Source organism: Phoca vitulina, unplaced genomic scaffold (assembly GCF_004348235.1).
Source record: "Phoca vitulina isolate PV1807 unplaced genomic scaffold, GSC_HSeal_1.0 scaffold4, whole genome shotgun sequence".
Classification (NCBI taxonomy): Eukaryota; Metazoa; Chordata; class Mammalia; order Carnivora; family Phocidae; genus Phoca; species Phoca vitulina.
The window spans coordinates 8,619,759-8,642,044 of NW_022589707.1; the positions used below are offsets into that span (position 1 = coordinate 8,619,759).

A 22,286-nucleotide genomic window follows, 5' to 3' on the forward strand; every position below is an offset into this window, starting at 1 on the left:
CCTCCCTCCCTCCCTTCCTTTCGTTTGCTTACTTCTCTAGGTCCCTATCTCTAAGTCATTCTCACAACCTCCAGCAGGGTGATAAGATGCCTCTCAATACTGCTAAACATTTTTTTGCCCTTTCATATACCCCTGTGGGGTCTTCTGTCCTCTGCTACATGGTGTACTAGAGAAGTTGTACTGGGAACTACTCTTTTCTGTGTTAGATCCCATTCCTGGGATCTTATGCCTTCTTCTTTCTTGGTTCACTCCATTTTTGATGAAGCATATTCTTAAATATCTGAGAATGAGTGCATGAGAATTAAAATTTCTGAGACCCTGCATGCATGTCTAAAAATGCTTAATCTTTACACATGACTGATAATTTGCCTGGGTACAGAATTCTGGCTATGAAATATTTTTCCCTCACAATTTTGATATTTCCCTACTATCTTTCAGATTCCAGTGTCCATTTTGAGGACCTGGCGCCATTATGATATCTGATCCTTTGTATAAGGTGTTTTTTTCCATTGGAATCTTTTAGAATCCTGGTATCCTGAAACTGATGATAATATAACTTGAGTCCTTTTTTCATTTAATGTTCTAGTACCTGGTAGGTCCCTTCAACTCAAATGATCATGCTTTCAGCTACAGTAAATTTCCTTGTATTATTTTGTGGGCAATTATCTTCCACGTGTTTTACTCAAATGCCCAACCTCCTTGTTTGAGCCTCTGATTTTTCAAACTCTTCTCCTTGTTTTCTTTTTTAAAGATTTTATCTATTTATTTGACAGAGAGAGAGAGAGAGAGATCACAAGTAGGCAGACAGGCAGGCAGAGGGAGAGGGAGATGCGGGGTTCGATCCCAGAACGCTGGGATCACGACCTGAGCTGAAGGCAGATGCTTAACCGACTGAGCCACCCAGGCGCCCCTTCTCCCTGTTTTCCATCCATCTTTTTCTTTTAATTTACTGAGAGATTTCCTCAAATTTTTCAACCTTGAAGTTGACTATTTCCCAGTTTTCAAATATAACAAATATATAACCTCCTATCTGCTATTTAAAAGTTTCTTTCATCCTATCCCCCAAATAGGCATAGTATCCCCCAAATTAATAAAATTACATTTTGAGGCCTAGATTCTTCATCTGATTCTTGTTTCACTATAACAACAGGAAAATCATAATTTTCAGGTGGTCCACTGTTTTCCTGTTTTATTCGGATTGGCTCCAACATCACCACTGGGACTTTGTGTGTAGAATCAGCTCCTGCTGGCTTGCTGGAAGAGCCAGAGCTATAAGAAAGAAAGGAAAAAAAAAAAAAAAAAAAAAAATCAAAGAATGCTACCTTAAGTATCTTAAGACAAAGTGTAACAACAGTTTTCAGGAATAATGCTGTAACTTCACACCAATGGTCACTATGTTCCATTATCAATAAATGATACATAACTGAAATGCAACTGCTACACGCAAAACAGCTTCATGTATAAAAAATGTTTTACATATTAGCCTATCTAAATAGTTACATTACACTTCTGGAAAGACATTTAAATACATTTAAATAAAACCTGAATTAAAAAAAATTGACTTCAATATTCTGAGGCTCTACAACTGGGCAGCCAGATTCAGTATCTCAGAGCTAGCATCTTCTTTTTAGGCTTTCCCATTTCCTTCTCTAGTCAGTGACAAAGAGACTCTGGGCTCACATTAACGATTTGTTGTCCCAAAGTGTGGAGACAATTAACTACAGACATTAAGTTATTGGTGTTCTGATATTTAAAAGTGTAGTGGGACAAAAACCTTTTACAGATAGCCACTATGTTCTCATAGGATTAAAGGCAACCTTTTTCTCTTCAGAGAATGCTTCTTTCATATGATTAGGCAAATTAAGAACTAGGTTCATTATCTAGGAGAAATTTGCAAGTGTAAGAAATAGACAAGCAAAGCAGTAAGCTAAGATAGAATTTCAACTACTATGAGTTTATTTATTTTAAGGCAGAATTAATGTTTGGCCATTAAAAAAGTCAGAGAACACTGAAGTTAGTATAAAGTTATTGTTTCTTTCCCCACTAAGCTTGTATTTGTACATATTCCTATATAGTACAGTATGGGATACCTACTTCATTTAAATTTTCCTTGCTATTAGGCTAAAGTCAAATGTATTTTCTTATTTTCAACATATTACCCCCCACCCCAATTTCTGTACCTTTAAAGACAAAACTGTACTTTATTTACTTGATCCATTAATTAGTTTATCAAATTAATATATAATTAACATTTTAATTTAAAAGTTAAAAATGAAGGAAGTTGTTCAAAATGCACTGAGTTACCGAGAGCACGTTGGAACATGGTCAAGAGAAATCTAATCAGAGATTTTATATATGAGAGAATAAGGTTAAGTCAGTTTACCTTCCTCGGCTCCCAACGCTGGAGGCACTAGGTGAACGTATTGGTGGGTGTACACTAGTCATAGTAACAGGTCCTGAAGAAGAGGAAATCATTCACATTCATAAAATGAATTAATAATTATGTATTTAATTCCTACTGAATGTGCTCACTTAATACTACACTGAAACTGGAACACAATGAAATTATATACAATAAGCAGTTGTTGGACTCGCAGCAAAGTCTAACTCCTTTAGACTAGCAGGGGTACTCAACCTCAGTACTGCTGGCATTTTAGGCCAGATAATTCTTTGGTGGGGGGGCGGGGAGCTCTCTGTGCACTGTAGGATGTTTAGCAGCATCCCTGGCCTCTACTAATTATTAGATGTTAGGAGTAGCCCTCTATATTTCCCACCCAGGGTGTGACAATCAAAAATGTTTCCAAACACTGTCAAATGTCCCACATTAGAGTAACCAGGGTAAAATCTCAGTGAGGACACTAGCATCAGTGAAAGCTACAGAAGACAATAAAAAGTGGTAGGTACTGATATAAAAGCAGTCCAAGAAAGAAAGCCACACAGAGACCAATTAATGGAGATACTGAAACAAATATTCTACTAGGCAATGCATTTAAGATACTTCGTCCAATGCCTAGCACAGTCAGCAAAGGACAAATGTTAGCTTTAGTAATATTGTAAAAATGATTTCCAGAAATGTTTTGTCAACTTATATTCCCGCCAGCCATGTATCAGAGTACTTCTCTCATCAAATTCTTATCAATGAGTATTTTCTCTATTTAAGTCTTTGCTAATTCAACAGTTAGAAATTATATCTTGTTTTGATATTTTTATTGACCACGAGTGAGACTGAATCCCCCAAGTTACTGGCTATTTGTATTTCCTCTTCAGGGCGTTATCTACTCATGTCCTTTGGCAATACTGAGTACTTTCCTTATATATTTGTATAAACTTGTTTTATAATTAAACAGTTTCTCTGCCATATTTTGTCAACAGTGTTCTTCCAGTTTGTTTGTATTTTAAGTTTGTTTATGTTTTAAATAAGCATCTCCTTTTAAATTGCATAACTGCCTTATTAACGTGTGTGACTGGTGAATGACTTAAATTCTCCTCCTTCCTTATTTTGTTCTAAGGCACCTATTTTGCCAAGGTCTCTGGGAATAGGTATTAGAGTGCTTCTCTCTCAAAGGAAATGAGCAGGTACGTTAGAAATCCTTAAACATTAATTAAATACCAAACAAAACCACCAAGAAGTGACTGACACTGATAAATTTTGACCCTAGGCAACTTATATCCAAGAAAGAGACCACAATACAGGCAAACTTACCAAAAAGAGAATGTATAGTACTAATTTCCTCCTGGGAATGCTCTAATGCCTATGTTTTATTGAAATTGAAAAGGTACAGAGGTTTAACCTTTGCCTCCCACTTTGAAAGTACACTAATTTTAAATAGTGCCAAAAACTCAGACTCATTTTAATCATCCAACAAAAAGGGGTGGGGAGTCATTACAAGTAGAGTAAAAAATGGGAAAACACTCACAAAATCAAAAGAAGCCCACTTTACCTGCAAGGCCTGGAGATGGCACTGATGAATTTGGTGACTGGACGGTTCTGTTTGAGGGTGGTCTTGGCTGGCCATGATCTATACTAGTATCTTTCCTCACAATATTGTCCAGCATAATAGTACTTGAACAGTCAATCTTATAAGAAAAGAAATTATTTCACGGCATCCTGACTTTGCAAGTTAAAAGCTAGTTTAAATTTAATAGAAAACTTAAATAGTTTAATTACTGTCAAATAATAAAATATGTAAATATCCTATTTGAGAAGTTCTGATGCATATTTTCCCCATAAACAATCTTGAAAAAAGTTTTCATTCTTCTTAATGTTCCATCTTAGTAAATATGCTGAAGACATACTAGTTCAGAAATTATGAGCAAGGATAAAGAGTATCATGTGTCATTCACACCCGTAAAAATTGAAACAAAAAAATACTTCTTAACGTATTTAAAAATAACAAAAGGTAGCCAAAAAAAAAAGTTGATGAAAAAAATAGCAGTTTCACATTTTAGCAAACCTCTTTAGTGTCTGGCTTACTAACAGCCAACTGGATTCTTATATCTGCTTCTGCACACAATCTGCTATGATGTGTGGTTTTTGTTGAAGAATATGAAGAAAATCTGGCCTTACAAAGGACCCCCATGTCTTTGGCTCACATTGAGAACTGGTGCTATGGTATGCACTACATAGATCAAGAAGGCCCACACATAACACATTTCTAGAACACTAACCTCACTTAAGTACGTTACAACTATTTGGTAGGAAGAATGGATCCTTTCTAGATTCTTGCTTTAATATAACAGGTATAAAGGAAACACTTCTTTCTTAATTGATTGCTCGGCTAAAATATTGATAAATTTCTACTGAATAAGACTACTCTTTAGATGCGAATACTTTCCATGCTTAAATAGACCATTTATTTCCCCAAAACGAATACTTTCCATGCTTAAAGAGACCATTTATTTCCCCAAAATGTCTTTGTGATTAAAGTTCAAGTTTAATTCTCTAACATAGTTCCAGCCTTTCTCAATCAGGATTCTACAAGAGACTTAAGTCCTACTTCCTAGGGCACAGACTGTGTATGATGAATTTACTTTTCAACTCTCCATCTACAATGGTGCTAATTATGAACCATCTTTGAGGTGATTGAGAAAATGGTCACTCAAATCAGCTCCTTTATTCTGTGGTTCAGATACAGAATTTCAGTTGAGCAAGGCTGGGAGACAAAGGGTCACCTGTATCTAAGGACGGCAGAGAAAAGAGCAGAAGGACAATTCTACTTTCTGTGGGTCCTCTTTAGGGCAGGGAGTACGTACACAGGGCCATTTATGTTAATATTCTTCTGGCAATACCGTGGCCAATACTTTTCAGAGTGTAAAACATACTGGAATGTGACTGGATCTATTGGTTCTTAATGTAAGAAAAGTTATTTACATTGCAAGGTAATCCTAAAAGCTGAAATAAAATTGTAGGAGTGAGACAAAAGAAGTTTTCCTATGTACCACCTATGTATGAAGAATACATGTACTTTACCCATTTAAAGTATATGCAATTATTTTACAAAATTAAGTAACTCTGATAAGGTTAACAATGCAACTCTTAGGAAATATTAGATGATCTCAGTAACTTGAAAAACCAACTAAATGAAAATTAAAAAAATTAGTTTACAGTCTGACAAGATATTTCTTACAAGTTTTTAATGTTTGTGTCACAACTGTCTAACCTTACAGGGTAAGACAAGGTAAAGGAAGTATCCACTTATACTTGGAGATCTGTCTATAGAATATTGTATTTTCTGCCTTTGGAAAAGATTTTTTAAAAAGTCACATTGACAAAGATAGCAAGCACATGTATTTAATTTAAATATAAACTAAATCAGAGGTAATTCTGCACTGGCCAGTATGATCTGGGAGGAAATGTTTTCATTTTCATTGTTAAACTTGTCTCCACCTCTTCTGATGTCTTCAATTCTAGCTTCCCCTGCCAACCTTATTCTGTTATAGCACATTCCAGCAACTCAACTTTCCAGTACCTCTACCCAGATCCTTACTTCCCTGCCTTCCCTAGTCCATCACTATAATCATTCATTGACAGACACCTTTAACTGCAGTGCCATGAAAGATGTTCCATAGTATGTTTAAATGCTTAGCGTCTTTTTATTTTCTCTGCTGTTGTATTTCTAAAGAATAAAAGTAACTTTTAAAATCAAACACACAACCTATAATCTGACTAACTCAAGCCTTTTACCAGATCTAAGTTCACTTAAAATTTTCGAAACATTCTTAGTATAAATTTTGTGTATACTTACATCTGGGAGAGAAGGAAGATTATAAGAACCTCCCACTGGTGAGCTCAAATCAATCATTGGTGAACCGAAAGCCTTTGCATCATATCCTGCTGCACTAGTAATGGTAGGACTAGAAGGAGTCGAGGACGTGCTGTTGGCGGTTGACGCAGCGGCCTGCCCACTGCTGATCTGCCACTGCAGCAGCGAGGGAGGAGAAAGGGTGTCTGTCAGCCAGAACATGCAATGTCCAACTAATCCCTGCTCCTCTGTTACAAACCAAAGCAGAAGACACATTCTGCTATTTGAATTCAACTATAATTTGAATTGAAAGGTGGGGGGGGGGGGGGAGGGAGGAAGGAGATGGACAGATATATATAATTTTCATTAATCCTATCCAAAAATATAAAATACAAAGCACTGATTTTTTAACCAGAAAACAGTTAGTATGCACCAGAAAACCAAAATACCCCATCTTGGAAAGCTTATATATACTGGTAAAGAAATACACACAGAGACAGCAACTCTGAGGTGAAGATGGAGGGCTAAACACTTATATTTTCTTCTGTCCCTACCTGAGACACCTGAAACTAAAGTAACAGTTAAGGGGAATTTTTTAAAAAGGCTTTTGACTCAAAAAACATAGGAAAGAAGACAGAAATCCCATTTTGGAAGCTGGAAAGAAGATGGACAAACAGCAAACCACTTATCAATTTGATAAAGCTGAAACCTAAGCTGGCAGTGGGAAAACAGAGAAGTCAACATATACTGCAGAACCCCTAAGGGCTTGGAAATTAGAAGCACGAGAGGTGAATCTGGGGCTGAAAACAGGATAATCTGTTGCGAGTCTGTTTAAGCAGCACTGAAGCTCATGTTCCTTTCCTACTTTACCTGTAGTTACCCCAAGATAATATGGACTTCCTCCACCTCCACAGATGAAGGCTGGAAGTTTATTCTCTAAAACAGGTAAAACAGTGTCATTTGACTGAAAGGCACCAGGTTCAGCAGAAGGCAGAAAAGTACTGCATTGAAAATGAAGATTAAGAAACCATACTCACACTGAATGCTGAGCTTCCCTCACTCTGCCACTGGCCTCCTACCACTCTTCTTACCCATGTGGCTTCAAGGAGCAGCCAGGCCCTACATTTTAGGCAGAGGACAGGAAGATCCTCTGGGAACTGGGCCAGCCTAAGAAGACTTAAAGATGGAAACACTAGGAATTCTCCCAATAAATCTGCCTCGTAGCCTTCAATCTACCGTGAAATCTTAATCATCAAGCATTAGCTCCAGGCCAGGCTTTCAGGACTTTTTTAAAACTCGCTTCTTATATATGAACAGATAATTAAACCTCAACAAACATCTGAGGAAACTCTTCGTCATTTATGTTAAAAAAGTTGAGATAAATACATTAACTAAGAGAATATTAGGAATGAGAAGTATAGAGATGAACCATGATGCTCTCTACAATTTCCTTAAAAACCTATCAAAAAATAAGAACACTTGATAGATGGATGAATAGATAGGTATATGGAATAATAAATGAGAAGGCAAATAGAACAATTTGTCTCCTATACAACTCTTTCAACTTGTGTTTGAAATTTTTCATAATAAAATATAGGGGAAAAGGAAAGCAACTAAGAGGTATCTCAAGACTATGCAAGCGAAAAAAAATCTCCAAACACACTGTTTATATATAGACTACCTATATAGAGTGATAGTGTCAGAAGCATTCCAATTTTGAAAAATCTAATTTATATTCTTTACTGAAAAAATTGTGTAAAGAAACCTGTGAATGTCCTCTTCACCACCTACCCACCCCTCATATCCATCCATCCATCCGTCCATCTTTTTCTTTGGACCCTAATCCTCCTTCCCTCCCACAGAATAATCACAGTTACAGAAAATGTGTATCTTTCCAGATTTATATATATCATATATATATACATATCATACATGTCATACATATATGATGTATATACATATATATATCACATACGTCATATATATATGATAAAACATACACAACCAGAAAAATGAGATAATATCCCACAAAAATTCTAGAACATGGTTTTTCCCACATAACATAATCACATATAGATTACTGCTTTCTCAAGAGCTGAAAGTGTTCTCACTGTGCAAGTATGCTATAGTTTATTAAATTAACCAATTGAAAACCAATTCCCCACTATATTTTCCTAGTTTGCTCATTTATTCATTCATGTTTACATTTTTGATCAGGAAACATTTTAAAAAACATTCTTACAGCGTGTGTCTACCCATTAAAAATAATAAATGAGGAAGAGGGAAAGTACACATTTAGGTACAAAGAATGTGCTAGATGTTTCTGTATATGTTAGCACTCAGTTTCAGCACAACTCTGCAAGGTACTCAATGTACAGTTGGGGCAAATGACATTTAAAAGATTAAACTTGTACAAGGTCACAAAATTATTCGGAAACTAAACAGAATTTAAGGCTAACTGTAGCTTGGGCCCCTTGTCCCTCCCTCTACGGATGGAATAGAGAGAGGTATGACTTTTATTTAAAAGTATTTTTATTAAGTATTATTTAAAAAAATTTGGTGATATTACAGCAAAGCCAAACTTAATTATAACCACACACATACACACGCGCGCACACACACACAGTGTGTGTACTTTTTAGAATAGAATTCTCATAAATGAATGTCACAGAATTATGAAAATAGCATCATATTCCTTATTTTGGCTTTGGCAAAAAAACTGAAAACTGAACTCAATCTACAAGTGTTAAGCTGGAAAGACTTGACACGAGTTTTTGGAGAAGACAAAGAGAACTTTTTCTTTTTTTTAAAGATTTTATTTATTTGACAGAGAGAGAGACAACGAGAGAGGGAACACAAGCAGGGGAGTGGGAGAGGGAGAAGCAGGCCTCCCGCGGAGCAGGGAGCCCGATGCGGGGCTCGATCCCAGGACCCTGGGATCATGACCTGAGCCGAAGGCAGACGCTTAACGACTGAGCCACCCAGGCGCCCCGAACTTTTACTTGTTAAAAAGTAATATCTAAAAAATATTTTTACCCAAAGACATTAAGAAGATAAATATTAAACTTTATCGGATTTAATATATAATTAAATATTAAACTTAATCAGATATATATGTACCCCATATTAAAACTGTCAGTTTGTTTTTAGGAAGTCTCCTTGTTACAATTTATTTATTTTTTATTTATTTTTATTTTTTTATAGGAATGCCACGGGGAGTTGCCTTCCCTGCAGCTTTCTTTTTTTTTTTTTTAAAGATTTTATTTATTTATTTGACAGAGCGAGAGATAGTGAGAGCGGGAACACAAGCAGGGGGAGTGGGGGAGGGAGAAGCGGGCTTCCCGCGAGGCAGGGAGCCCAACGAGGGGCTCCCTGAGCCCAAGGCAACGCTTAACGACTGAGCCACCCAGGCGCCCCTCCTTGTAACAATTTAAAGATTCATTTATGTTCTCTTTTGCAGAAATATAACCTGTATTTGTTAGAATACTTCTGTCTTAATGCACTCTACTAAAAACTATACCATATCAGTATTGCCAAAATTCATACCTATGACTTGCTGATTATTCTGGGACTTCACTCTAATATCAATGTAAGTGGCTTGATTTTTCTTGTTAATTACAAATCAAGACCTTTTCTCTTAGCTTTGTCTCTTTAAGTCTGTGTATAATAAACTTGGTAACTCACATTTATTAAAAAAAAAAAAGGAGGGGGGTGCCTGGGTGGCTCAGTCAGTTAAGCACCCAACCCCTTGGTTTCGGCTGTCATGATTTCAGGGTCCTGGACTGAGCCCCACGTTGAGCTCCATGCTCATCAGGGAATCTGCTTGAGGATTCTCTCTCCTTCTCCCTCTGCCCCTCCCCACCACTCACGCACTTTCTCTCTCTCAAATAAAAAAAAAAATGCTCTCTCTGGCTCTTCATTGCTTTATTTATAAATTTAATGTGATTTGAAAATAGAGAAGCAGAACAAGAAGCCGAAGAAAGTAAATATATATACCTGTTTTATAGCTTGTTGAGCCAAAAAAGCCATCTGTAGTGGGTTGGGCTTTATTGCTTGTCGTGGCATGTTCTGATTTGGTGGGTATCTTAGCTGTTGAGGATGTGGAGGAAGAACTGGTCCATTGGGTTTGGGGCTGTGATTTTGAAAATTTATCAAACGTGGAGGGGGTTGCTGGAAAAAAGAAATTAAACCAATTTAGTGACAATCATCTCTTGTAAGACAAATTATAGAGAACTCTGTAACTTTCACAGAAAGCACCTCTGTCACAGATGAATAATTTATTAATACTACAACAAGGGTATGGGGGAAGGAGGCAGCCTTCCAGAATGTGTATAACTATGTGAAAAGTTTTATTAGGAAAAGCCTTGGGAGAGGGGTTTCCAACTTTAAGTAGGTTACCAAAGGACTGGACATAGGCCATGTTAGGAAGTAGGGAAAATTTGTGTTTGGTATCCTTATAAGTCCCCGATGATTACATTTTGCAAAGAACTGCCCTCTTCAGATCTCCTAAAATAATGTGATAGTAGAATAATAATTGCTAGCATTTACTGAGCAGTTGTTACATGCCAGGTACTGCTTTAAGGGCTTTACATGAGTTAATTCATTTAATCTTCACAACAATACTATGAGGTAGGGATTCTCTTCATTTTACAGAAAAGGAAACTGAGGTATAGAGAATTTAAATAACCTGCCTCAGATTAATGAAAATAATAAAAGATGAAGCTGGAACTTGAACTCAAGCACTCTGGCTCCAAGGTCTGCACTCTTAACCAATAAATCATGAATAATGAAAACAGTTGTTATTAATAACATTTAAAAATTAATGAGTTTTAGATCTTACTGAGGTCAAACCATATGCCAGGCATTATGATTAGCATTTTACGTGTGTTACTTCATTATTACCTTCCCCTCATTTTATAAATGAGGACACTGAACATTAGAAAGCTTAGAGAACTTGAAAAAGGTCACACAGCTAGTAAAAGGCAGCACTAGATCTTTAATCCAAATCTACTCTGCCATGTCATCACCAAAACACCTGCTGGGTGTAGCTGGGGGTGGAGTAAGGTACTCATTAGAGCTAAGAGGATGAATTTCCCTAAAGAAAAATAGATTTCAAATGGAAACTCTTCAAGGACAACATTGGTGGGTTACACGATAAGGGAAGGGCTGGGAAGGCAAACCCACTTCGTGCCTAAATGCTAGCCCTGGAAATTGAGACCAGTGTTCTAGAAAAAGGTAACCTTATATGCCAGTCGCAGTCTCGTGGTGAACCAATTCTAAGGTTGGCAACTTATTGTAAAGCAAGTACTTATTTTTAGCTCTCTAAACTGTATATGATTAGAACTTCTCAGAAAGGGAAGTATTAACTTCCATATTCACAAGAGGACAAACATGTGAAATTTGTAGGGCTGAAGTAACAGCACCTTAACTTTTGGTCCTCTGAAGGAAGACAGCTATAAAAGGTAGCCCTGCCCTCTATCTTTGCTTTTCCTTTCTCATTTGTGGAATTTACTTTCTTTTCCTGGGTAAATGCTTCTCTTTCCCCTCTCTTACAAATTAGTTGGCACTGGGTTCACCCTCAGTAACTCTCAAGAACGGCCAGCAATTATGGACCCAGCAATTATGGACCCAATGAAAAATAGATTTAGATACTGTTTCAAGACCAAGGGAAATTCAGTGGGTGAAGAAGAGAAAAGTATTAGAGGAAATGTCATAACTGTACGGACGCATAAGCCTGAAGCCATAGCAATTCTCTTTGATTTTTAAACTTTTGTGACTTGGAAGGGTTTTGTATCAGAGAAACAAACAGAAAACAGTTAGGGAATTACAGTGGAAATAGTGAAAAACTTCTAAATTTATCTAGAGCGGTAACTTTTTAAAAAGCGTGGAAATCATCCAAAACGGTCCTTAAGAGAGAATAAAGGAACTTACATTAGCCCTTTGCTACCCCACTCTCACAGCCCCACCCAGACTGAGATTTATACACTGATAAAGTCAAGAAATGACACTTGATGCTAGAATAACGTACTCTGAGAAATTGGCGTCGGAATAGATGTCAACCCTGCCATCAAGGAGCTCAGAGTTTGATAAGACGTGAGGTGCTTTTCTTCCCCTCTCCTAAACTGTTATAGTTGATTGTGTTAGCAGGGGAGGCAACTTTGAAGAATAAGACTAGGAACTAGTTATGAGCATAAGAGAAAAAGCAAAACCAGTGCTACTTTAATTAAATGGAATCAACTAATTTGCAAGGAAGATACAGAAGGAAAAAAGAGAATAGAGAAATAATTGAGCACTTAAGCAAACTGACATATAAACATCATTATCCTCACCCTCACTCTAAGTACCTTTATGATTATAGGTTTTGATTGTATTCTAGGTCAGTAGTCCCCAGCTGTGCGTAATAACCATGAAGGATAGCAGATGTCCTTCTAACATCCATCCACTGTTCAGGAAAATTAATGTACACATATGAACAAGAGTATGTCCACAGCAGTAAATCTGACTCAGGAGTGAGAACCACTGCTGTGAATTATGTATAAAACAACACAGGTGACAGTGCTCTCTAACAAACTGCGACCTGTCCACTGGAGTAGACTGCATATTGCTGAATAAACAGATGCACAGTCTATTAGGTTTGTATCACTTAGTTCTGTATCCTACCTTTGCACCACACAACTCTTTACCCATGCAGATTACATGGTTAATATTCAGAGGAAGAAGAAATAAGGAACTCTCATGTAAGCAATTTTGAGAAGTAGTCCTTTAAATTTAACTGTGTCCTATGGACAGATGTAGAGTATGATTTGAGCATATCCACAAAGCCAGAGGCACACACAACCTCCTTATAGACAGACACCTTCCCACACCTATATGTAAATAAACTGGTAGAAAACTAAGTATATAGCTAGGCAGAGCAGTGTAAAAGCTTATGAGATGCTTTTTTTTTTTTTTAAAGATTTTATTTATTTATTTGACAGAGAGAGACACAGCGAGAGAGGGAACACAAGCAGGGGAGTGGGAGAGGGAGAAGCAGGCTTCCCTCCGAGCAGGGAGCCCGATGCGAGGCTTGATCCCAGGACGCTGGGATCATGACCTGAGCCGAAGGCAGACGCTTAACGACTGAGCCACCCAGGCGCCCCGCAGTGTAAAAGCTTATGGAGGAGGACAAATTGATGAGTGAAAAATGTATGAGTATTTGGCAGAGAACACATAAAAATGAGAGATGAGAGTATGAAAGAAGATTCAGGAGTCACTGAAAGTAGTAGAAAAACAATACTGTGTGAGGGAACGACCAAAAGATGTGAAAATTACTTTATTTCTAAGAGGGAAAAATAGGTTTCATAATACAGATTGTGTATTATATAGATTATATAGCAGTAAATCCTGGAGAGGAAAAATAAGATCAAAAGCAAATTTCTGAGATAAGTAGACCAAAGGCTCAGAGATCATTTTCTTTGTCACTGCTTATAAATAACAATGATAGAGGGACAAAGTCACACAGAATCTACTAACTGCCTCAGTTCCTTACTTCTTAGTGAAACGGCAATTAACACAAATAATGAATTTATCCTTTTTTTTCATGTTAATAAACTTATATAAAAATCACTTTTCTATCTCCCAGACACTTAAGATAAATATTAATCATGCAAATGCTTAGTACTAGGCACTCAACTTTCTCTTCTTTTTAAATTTATCTTTAGAAATATTTTGGTACTCTTTGAAGTCTACCTGCAGTGTATCAGTCTGCAGAGGTAATGACAAAATTATTCCTCAATTTTCTTAAAATTTCAACTCTGTCAGTTGTGCTCCTGGTATCTAAAGTGTACAAGTCTTTTCCCATGGAACACTCACCAAAGACCTCTTAAATTCTTTATTAATTACTTCCTGTGAAAACGTGAGTTAAAACAAAGTTCTAGAGGAATAATCTACAGGGTGTATTAATATTCCCCTGGATTTGACAGGCCTTCTTAATCAAATTCTACAAAACCATAAGCCTGAAATAAATTGCTTTAGGTCTTCACAGAAGCAACTTGCCAAAATCAGGATCTACACATGTCCATAACTTTATTCAGGGTTGAAGTAAGAGCCCTATGAAGACCAATTTCACGTTTTATAAATCTGCTACAAAAAATACTATTATGCCATTTAATTACTTTTTCATAAAGAACCACATTATACATTCCTCTTAGTGCTAGAAAAATACTAGTAAAAAGTTTCTTCCCTAGTTAACTGGCATGTTTCCTTTTTACCAAATAATATAGATATTATATCTGTTTCTTGTTTTCTTTGGTTGAGAAAAGAATTCTGCTCTAAGTCTTGTTCTCAAGTAAAAGAATTCTTAGCCTACTTCTGCACACTTTAATTCTTATTAAACCCTGTTCCATTTCATTCGTGTCAATCCATTTGAAGTATACCACTTCAGATCCTTCTCAGAAATAGGAAGAGTGTAAATTAATAAATAACAATTTGTATGAATTAGTAAGACTTTACATTCCTGAGTAAATTTTTAGTAATTATGCCCAGATCTAACTTGAGCAGGATGGTGAAACTCCTTAACAGAGCATATAAACTTATCTTCAAAAATCAGATTAAAAGTAAATGGACAACGACGTGGATGGAACTGGAGGGTATTATGCTGAGCGAAATAAGTCAAACAGAGAAAGACATGTATCATATGACCTCACTGATATGAGGAATTCTTAATCTCAGGAAACAAACTGAGGGTTGCTGGAGTGGGGGGTGGGGTGGGAGGGATGGGGTGACTGGGTGATGGACACTGGGGAGGGTATGTGTTCTGGTAAGCGCTGTGAATTGTGCAAGACTGTTGAATCTCAGATCTGTACCTCTGAAACAAATAATACAATATATGTTAAGAAAGAAAAAAAGAAGAAGAATGTAGCAGCAGGGGAAGAATGAAGGGGGGGAAATCGGAGGGGGAGAAGAACCATGGGAGACGATGGACTCTGAAAAACAAACTGAGGGTTCTAGAGGGGAGGGGGGTGGGAGGATGGGTTAGCCTGGTGATGGGTATTGAGGAGGGCACGTTCTGCATGGAGCACTGGGTGTTATGCACAAACAATGAATCATGGAACACTATATCTAAAACTAATGATGTAATGTATGGGGATTAACATAACAATAAAAAAATTAAAAAAAGTAAATGGAATACTTCATATCTAGTAAAAATAAGAATGGTTCATGGAATACCTGCTCAGAAATAGAGTCTGAAGAAGGGAGATTTCTAGTGAACCACTCCCCAACCCTTTCCTATTTCATTTTACCCTAATTTCTAAGATGCGCGGTGGTTTTCCTAAACACTGCATCCCCACAAATACCAGATAACTGAAGTATGAATCATTCTGAAGCACTAATACAGGAATGATGAGTTACAGATACACAACTTTACCATCAGCCATAGGCATGGGTTGTTTAGGAATGCAACGATTTATCCTCGGTTATAATTTGAAGACAACAAAGAGTAGATGAAAATAGTTGTACCAGCTCAATAAACCATTAATTTCTTTTTGCGAAGGACTAAAAACTAGGAGTTAAACCAGGGATACTTTTGATAAAGTTTTATAGATTCATATATTTAAATCATAGATGACAGATGTCTTGGTTATTTTAAGAGATGCTGAATACAATTGTACTATAATTATCTAAGTTAGGACAGGCCTGCTTCCAAATTTACCTGATGAGAGATGGAAGGTTGCTGGATGGGCCCCTGCATTCTAGGGTTTGGTAAACCCACAGGTGCTGGCCTCCGTTGCACCTGTTGCCTCTGAGCCATTACCTGTTGCTGCATATGCTGGAGTCGTAATTGAGCTAGGCTGATCTGTGTTGGAAACTTGGATAACTGGTTTGAAGATAAACCACCTGGTGGCTGTGAATTCTGTTCCACGACAGGATTCTGCTTAGGCATTTGTGGCTGACTCTCTTTATCTTCAATTACTAAAGAACCTAATCAAAGAGAAAAAGTTAAGTTCTCAAGTTTTCCTGATAGTGAAATACCGTATTTTGTAAGGCTATTTTTGCTGAGCTCCAGATTGCCAAGAAATTTTTTGGTCTCAGAAACAGTTTACACTCTTAAAAATAGAAGGCCCCAAAGAGCTTTTGCTTATGTAAGTTCTAGCTATCAAATTTTACCATATTAGAAACTATTAAAAACATTTTTTACTTATTATTAATTCATTTAAAAATAACAGACCCATATTAACACATTTTTATGAAAAATAACTTTTCCAAAAATATTAGTGATTGTTTTAGTATTTTAAAAAATCTCTTTAACATGTCTCGCCTAAAAGTTGAACTCTCCTATCTACAGTTTTTGCATTATCTGTCATTATATATTGTTTGGGTTGAAATACCTGAAGAAAACCGGCCACAAACAGACGTGTAGTTGAAAAAGGCAGGCCTTGCAGTCTGCTCAAAGAGCCTCATACTGTATCGTAACTGCTGTTGTTTATCAAAACAAAACAGGCAAACCTGACATTGGTTCTAAAACTCCACAGTATATTTCTGATTCTTTAGTATGAGCAATTCGTAATCTCTCAAATTCCTTATGTCTTCACAGTGCATAATACATCAGTTCTCTGACAGACAATACTCTGGCTTACAGTTACACTTTTAGAATCTAAAGGTGCCTCTAAATAGGTCTGATTAAAGCACAAGGCAAAGTTTGACTTCTTCAACAGTAGAGACTCAAATGTTTCTGATTTACTAAGCATAAACATCCTAAAAAAAATATGGTTATCATTCATTAAATACTCACTCTATGTTAGGCAATATGATATTAAGTCTATGTATATCTGTAAGTCCTTTTTATAGATAAGGGATCTAAGGGTTCAGAGAGATTGAACAACTTACCCAAACTCACCAAGACATTAATTGAATGTTCATCTATATCAATATTTTTCCCTCACACTCTTCTATTTCTCAGAAGCCATGGATAAACAAGTTTGGGAAACTTGTCTCCTTCTTAGAATATTTAAAATGCAAGTCTCATTGTAAATGACAATTTACACAGCTGTAAATGATAGCTCTGAGAAGACTTACAGTAAAGGATACGGTTTAATTTTATTATAGGATTTTCACAAACTTCACAAATAGGGATGCTGTTTTTATTTTGTTTTTGCTGATACAGATTTATCTAAAACTATATCCCACTTATGTGTGTATAGTTACATACATATTCTTAATTTTACCTATGTCTACATCATGTGGTTTTATAGTATAAGCAATATGCTTTTAAGTACATATATTTCCATATATGACATATTATGTGGATAGGTACTCTGTAGAGCTGACTGTGTGGTGGTTCAGTGGGGAAGGGTAAGAGATAGTTACTTATAAACACACTTTGTATTAAGATGCTTCTTTTTAGTAATATAGGTGAGACTGTGTGTGATTCCAGATGCCTGCTACCTATCAATAAATATGTTGCTGCATGCACTTTGAAACTGAGCCACAGGGGTCACCTATCACCCATCCTTTTTGTTCTTCTGTTGTATGGATGAGATTTGCGTAAGCTTATTGCTTCCTTTCTTGGTATATTATGACAGCACTGGCTCTCTCCCTTTCTAGCCATTACTTCCTTTCCTACCCAGAATCTAGCCTAGGGAAGGAAAGCAACCATCTTTGATGATTTTGAAACATAGTCAATGAGACCAAAAACTGTCATCAAAGGGACTGCATTAGTGGTTGATGAAGAATGTATAGGGAATTCTTAAATTTCTACTTCTATAGATTCCCTGTGAGAAATGAAGAGGCAAAAAGTGAAGACTTTTTCTACTAGCAAATACTGTAAGGAAGCTAAAGGAATAACTTTCTGCTGAACTGCCTGCAAAGATATTTGAGCTCCTAATCTTGCCAAAATGATAGTCTCCCTTTGTGATAATTCAGTGGGCTCTAATACTTAAAACTGGGGCACTTTTCTGTGTGCATGTTACACTCTAATTAGGAAGTTTAAAAATATATAGTTATTACATAAAAGGCAGAATAAAAAAATGAGAAGTCTTCCCTAGCAAGATCAAGCAAATGAACCTTTAGGCGCTTCATGACTGGGTATAAAGAGTAAGTAAGCCAATAGGAGAAATAATACTATTTTATCAGAAAACATTCCAAATATCAAAAATCCTGTATCGATGGCAGTCATGAGTCAAAAGTTTTATTACCCCATTCTGATAAACCTATAGTTAACAATAGAAACAAGATTCTATGGAAAAAAGAACTTCTAAATCCCAAAGTCTAGATACCCTGTGAGTCGACATAAAGGATGTTCATATCATCCATTTATTTACATGTGTATTTGTATTCATGCATGCATCACACATATACATAACATTAATAAAATACTGGCAAAAATTCCATGTCTTCAAAACAAGGTAATAAAAACACTTCGGGGGTGGAAGGGAATACATTTTCAATAACATATCATAATCATGAAGAGTTCCAGAAACAAATGGCACTTTGAGAAAACGGACATAAGGGCCTACCTAAATTGATAATATTTTGAGCCCAGAAACTAGGATCACAGTGAAACTGGATGGTATTGTTGGTCACTGGGGAAGCATCACACCTTGCTCGAAGAAGGTGCCGTAACCGGTATGTAATCTAGAAGAAAGGAGAGACAACTAAACATTGGTGTCTTTAATCAGGCAAATAATTTATTAAGTTCCCAGTAAATACACAAAAAATAGTCTCTGGTATGTATGCTAACACAAAATAAGTAATCATATCTAAGTTATAAACGTGGATAAGTTTTTTTTTTTTAACATGTTAAAAGTTTTGAGATATAATTCAATTAGCTATACTACTGAATACAAAACTGAAAAGTATCTTAAAGTGATAGGTTGGTTAAAGGCAGTTTTTTGAATTACTAAAACTTCAGAGAAGCACCAACTAAATATTTGTAAAATAAAATAAATTTTAACACATTTGCTCTTTTATTTATTTTACTTACTCTTTTAAAGAAGGATTCAAAATTTAGATTAGGGGGCTGATGAGTTATGGAAAGTACAAATTAATCTCAGCCCATAAGTTGGCCTGCTAGGGATGGTTCTTCTTGCTCCTATGTTTTCAATCTCATGTCATCACACCATACCACCCACCTCCTTCCACACTGTTGTCCTCAGTGAATACTTGGTCATTCTCCCTCAGTCCTTGAAGAATTTAGTTCCTGGCTCATTATCACCATCTCTAACATTACTTTTGTCATAATTCTTGACGATTTTAATATCCAACCAGCTGATCCTTCTTTCCATCTTTCTCTAGCGCCCAAGTACCAATAATCCTATAAACCTGAAGGTCCTATAAGTGCTCTTATATTTTCCCTGTCCTTTGATCTCACCTCACCATTAACCTTACCTGGCTGAAATCCCAGGGTCAATCACCATAATCACGTTGCATATACCCTGATACCTCTTTCTCTCACATACTCCCTTCCCTCTCAACCTTTCCCCAAACAAAATAAAACAACCCTGGTTAAACCCAACTTTTGCCTCTGCAGATATAACTGGACTAATAAACACATGACAATTTACTTCAAGTAGGCCCCTAAGGTTGACTGGCTATCATGACATTTTTCTGGTACTTTACTTCCCTACTCTCCTAAATGACTGTTCGAATTTTCTTCTCAAATCTCTAGCTCTCCTTCCTCTCCCATTCTCAATCTCAGCTGATGATTTTGCTTACAATTTTACTGAGAAAGCAGGAACAATCAGGGGCCTTCTACAAATTCTCACCACTTGTATTAGTGTTCCCTCCTATTACAATGGATTAAATGGCCATGTTTCTTTTTTTTTTCTTTTTTTTTAGATTTTATTTATTTGAGAAAGACAGAGAGAGAGAGTGAGCGTGAGAGAGTGCACACACGGAGCTGGTGTTGGGGGATGGGGTGGGGTGTAGAGAATCTCAAGCAAACTCCCCCAAGGAGCTCGGAGCCTGATGTGGGGCTTGATCCCAGGACCCTGAGATCATGACCTGAGCTGAAATCAAGCCATAAGCTTAACTGACTGAGCCACCAGGTGCCCCTAAATGGCCATGCTTCTAAAGTCAATCCTTCCACTTGTGCAACAGTATCCAACCCTTCCTGCCTACTTACAGACACTGCTCAGCAATTTTCTTCCCTCTCCTGTATCACCTAGGCTTCCATTTTACTGGATCACTCTTATCAACATATAAACATGCTTTAACTTTTCCCAGCTAAAAACAAAACTCTTGGCTCCTTTCCTCCTACCATCCATTGCCCCATTTTTCTGCTTTTTTACAGCAAACTCTTAAAAAAAACTCATCTATTTTTACTGCCCCCTGTTCCCCTCCTCCCATTCTTTTCTGAAACCATTTCCTTCACTTGGCTTTCAGCATACTATACTCTCATGGTTTTGCCTTTATTTTAGCAGCTGCTACTTTTTGGGGCCACTGAGAATAGGTTTGGGTTCCAATGCACCATCACAGCCTCCAGTGTTGGTTCTTTGTCTTGCAACTGCCCTCTTTTCTCCTATTCCCACATAGTTTTAGTGATCTCATATATTCTCATAGTTCAAATGACTCCTTAATTTGTATCCCAAGTCTGGATCTCTCTTTTGAACTTGCATTTCAAACTTCTTAGTCAACATCTCCACCTGGCTGTCTGACAGGCACCTCAAATTTAGTATGTCTAAAAGGGAACTTCTGATCTTTCTCTTCAAGTCTTTTTGTCCTATAATCTTCTCCATCTCCATTATTGGTAGCACTACTTTTCCTACTGCTGAGTTAGTCCGTGGTTCCTTTCTACTTCTCAAGCCCTACATTCAACCTGTCAGCAAATCCTACTGGTTCTATCCTTAAAAGACATGGATAACCCTACCAGTTTTCCCATCAACTCTATTAATTCTCCTGCTACCACCTTGGAAAAGCCACCTTGCTGCAGTAAGATTCAACTGGTCTCCCTTATTTCTCTCTTGCCCTCAGCTACCTCTAATCTATTCTCAATAGCCAGTGATTGTTAAAATATAAATCATATTCTGTCCTTCTTCTCCTCAAGTCCGTCTCTCCAGTGGTTCCCCATCTTAGATTAAAAACTAACGTCCTCATAATGAATTACAACGCTTGTGCTATTTGACTTTGCATTACTTCTCTGACCTTACTCGTACTACTTTCTGCTCCTTCACTCTGTTCTGGCCCCTCAGGCCTCCTTGTATCCATATCACAAAAACTTCCACCTCTATATTTGCACTTGCTGTGTGCTCTGCCAGAATTTACTTCCCTTGAGTATTTACTTCCTACAGGGCTTGCTTCCTCATTTCCATCAGTATTTGCTCAAATATCACCCTCTTTAGATAGACTTACATAACTAAAACTACAATCCCCACCTCAATGTTCCCAGACTCCTTTCCTTAATTTACCTATCTCTAGAGCACTTAACACCATGCAGCAGTATACACATTTTATTTATTTCAGCACTGTCTCTCTCCACTAAAATGCAACTCCTTGAGGGCAAAGATTTTATTTTGTTTTCTGTTCTCCCAGTGCTTAGAATGCTGCCTGATATGTAGCAGGTATTCAGTAAGTAAGTGTTGAATACATTTGTTTCACTTGCTAAATTATGTCCAACAGCTATACTAAATCCTGAATAAGAAACCACGAACTTATTTTGGGACTGTGTGGAATACATGGCACAGTGTTTAGCAAACAGCACGCAACACAATGCTCTTCTCCCTAAGTTTTTCCTCCCTTTAATTTTTTACATCCTCTAACAGTTCTCACTGTAAAAATGCTAACCAAAATAATTATTCCAAGAATTTTCCTTCATAAATACATGCATGTTTTACCATTTCCCAAAATTTAATCATTTTGAAATAATTTTAAAATTGTTGAAAACTGAACTCTTCACCCAGATTTCCCAACTGTTAATGTATTAGCACATTTCTTCGAGCGCCCGCCCAACTGCTTCTGCACTATTATTACTTGTCTTTTTCTGAACCCTTTGACAGCAAGTTGCAGACATGAGGTTCTGTCTACCCCAAACACTCCAGTGAGTGTATCTTAAAACATAGATCCTCTTAA

At 36.9% G+C, this 22,286-nt stretch overlaps 1 protein-coding gene across 2 annotated transcripts in view; it reads right to left on the reverse strand.

Moving 5' to 3' along the window:
* Positions 1-22,286, reverse strand: part of TRIM24 (tripartite motif containing 24) — a 113,697-nt gene that overhangs the window by 9,959 nt on the left and 81,452 nt on the right. For both annotated transcript variants that reach the window (XM_032401484.1, XM_032401485.1), the window contains exons 8-14: positions 18,737-18,854; positions 15,934-16,202; positions 10,239-10,412; positions 6,246-6,419; positions 3,942-4,077; positions 2,384-2,456; positions 1,101-1,269 (exon numbers count right to left, since the gene is read on the reverse strand). In XM_032401484.1, coding sequence (XP_032257375.1) covers positions 1,101-1,269; positions 2,384-2,456; positions 3,942-4,077; positions 6,246-6,419; positions 10,239-10,412; positions 15,934-16,202; positions 18,737-18,854 — 1,113 coding nt within the window. The remainder of the gene's footprint in view (positions 1-1,100; positions 1,270-2,383; positions 2,457-3,941; positions 4,078-6,245; positions 6,420-10,238; positions 10,413-15,933; positions 16,203-18,736; positions 18,855-22,286) is intronic.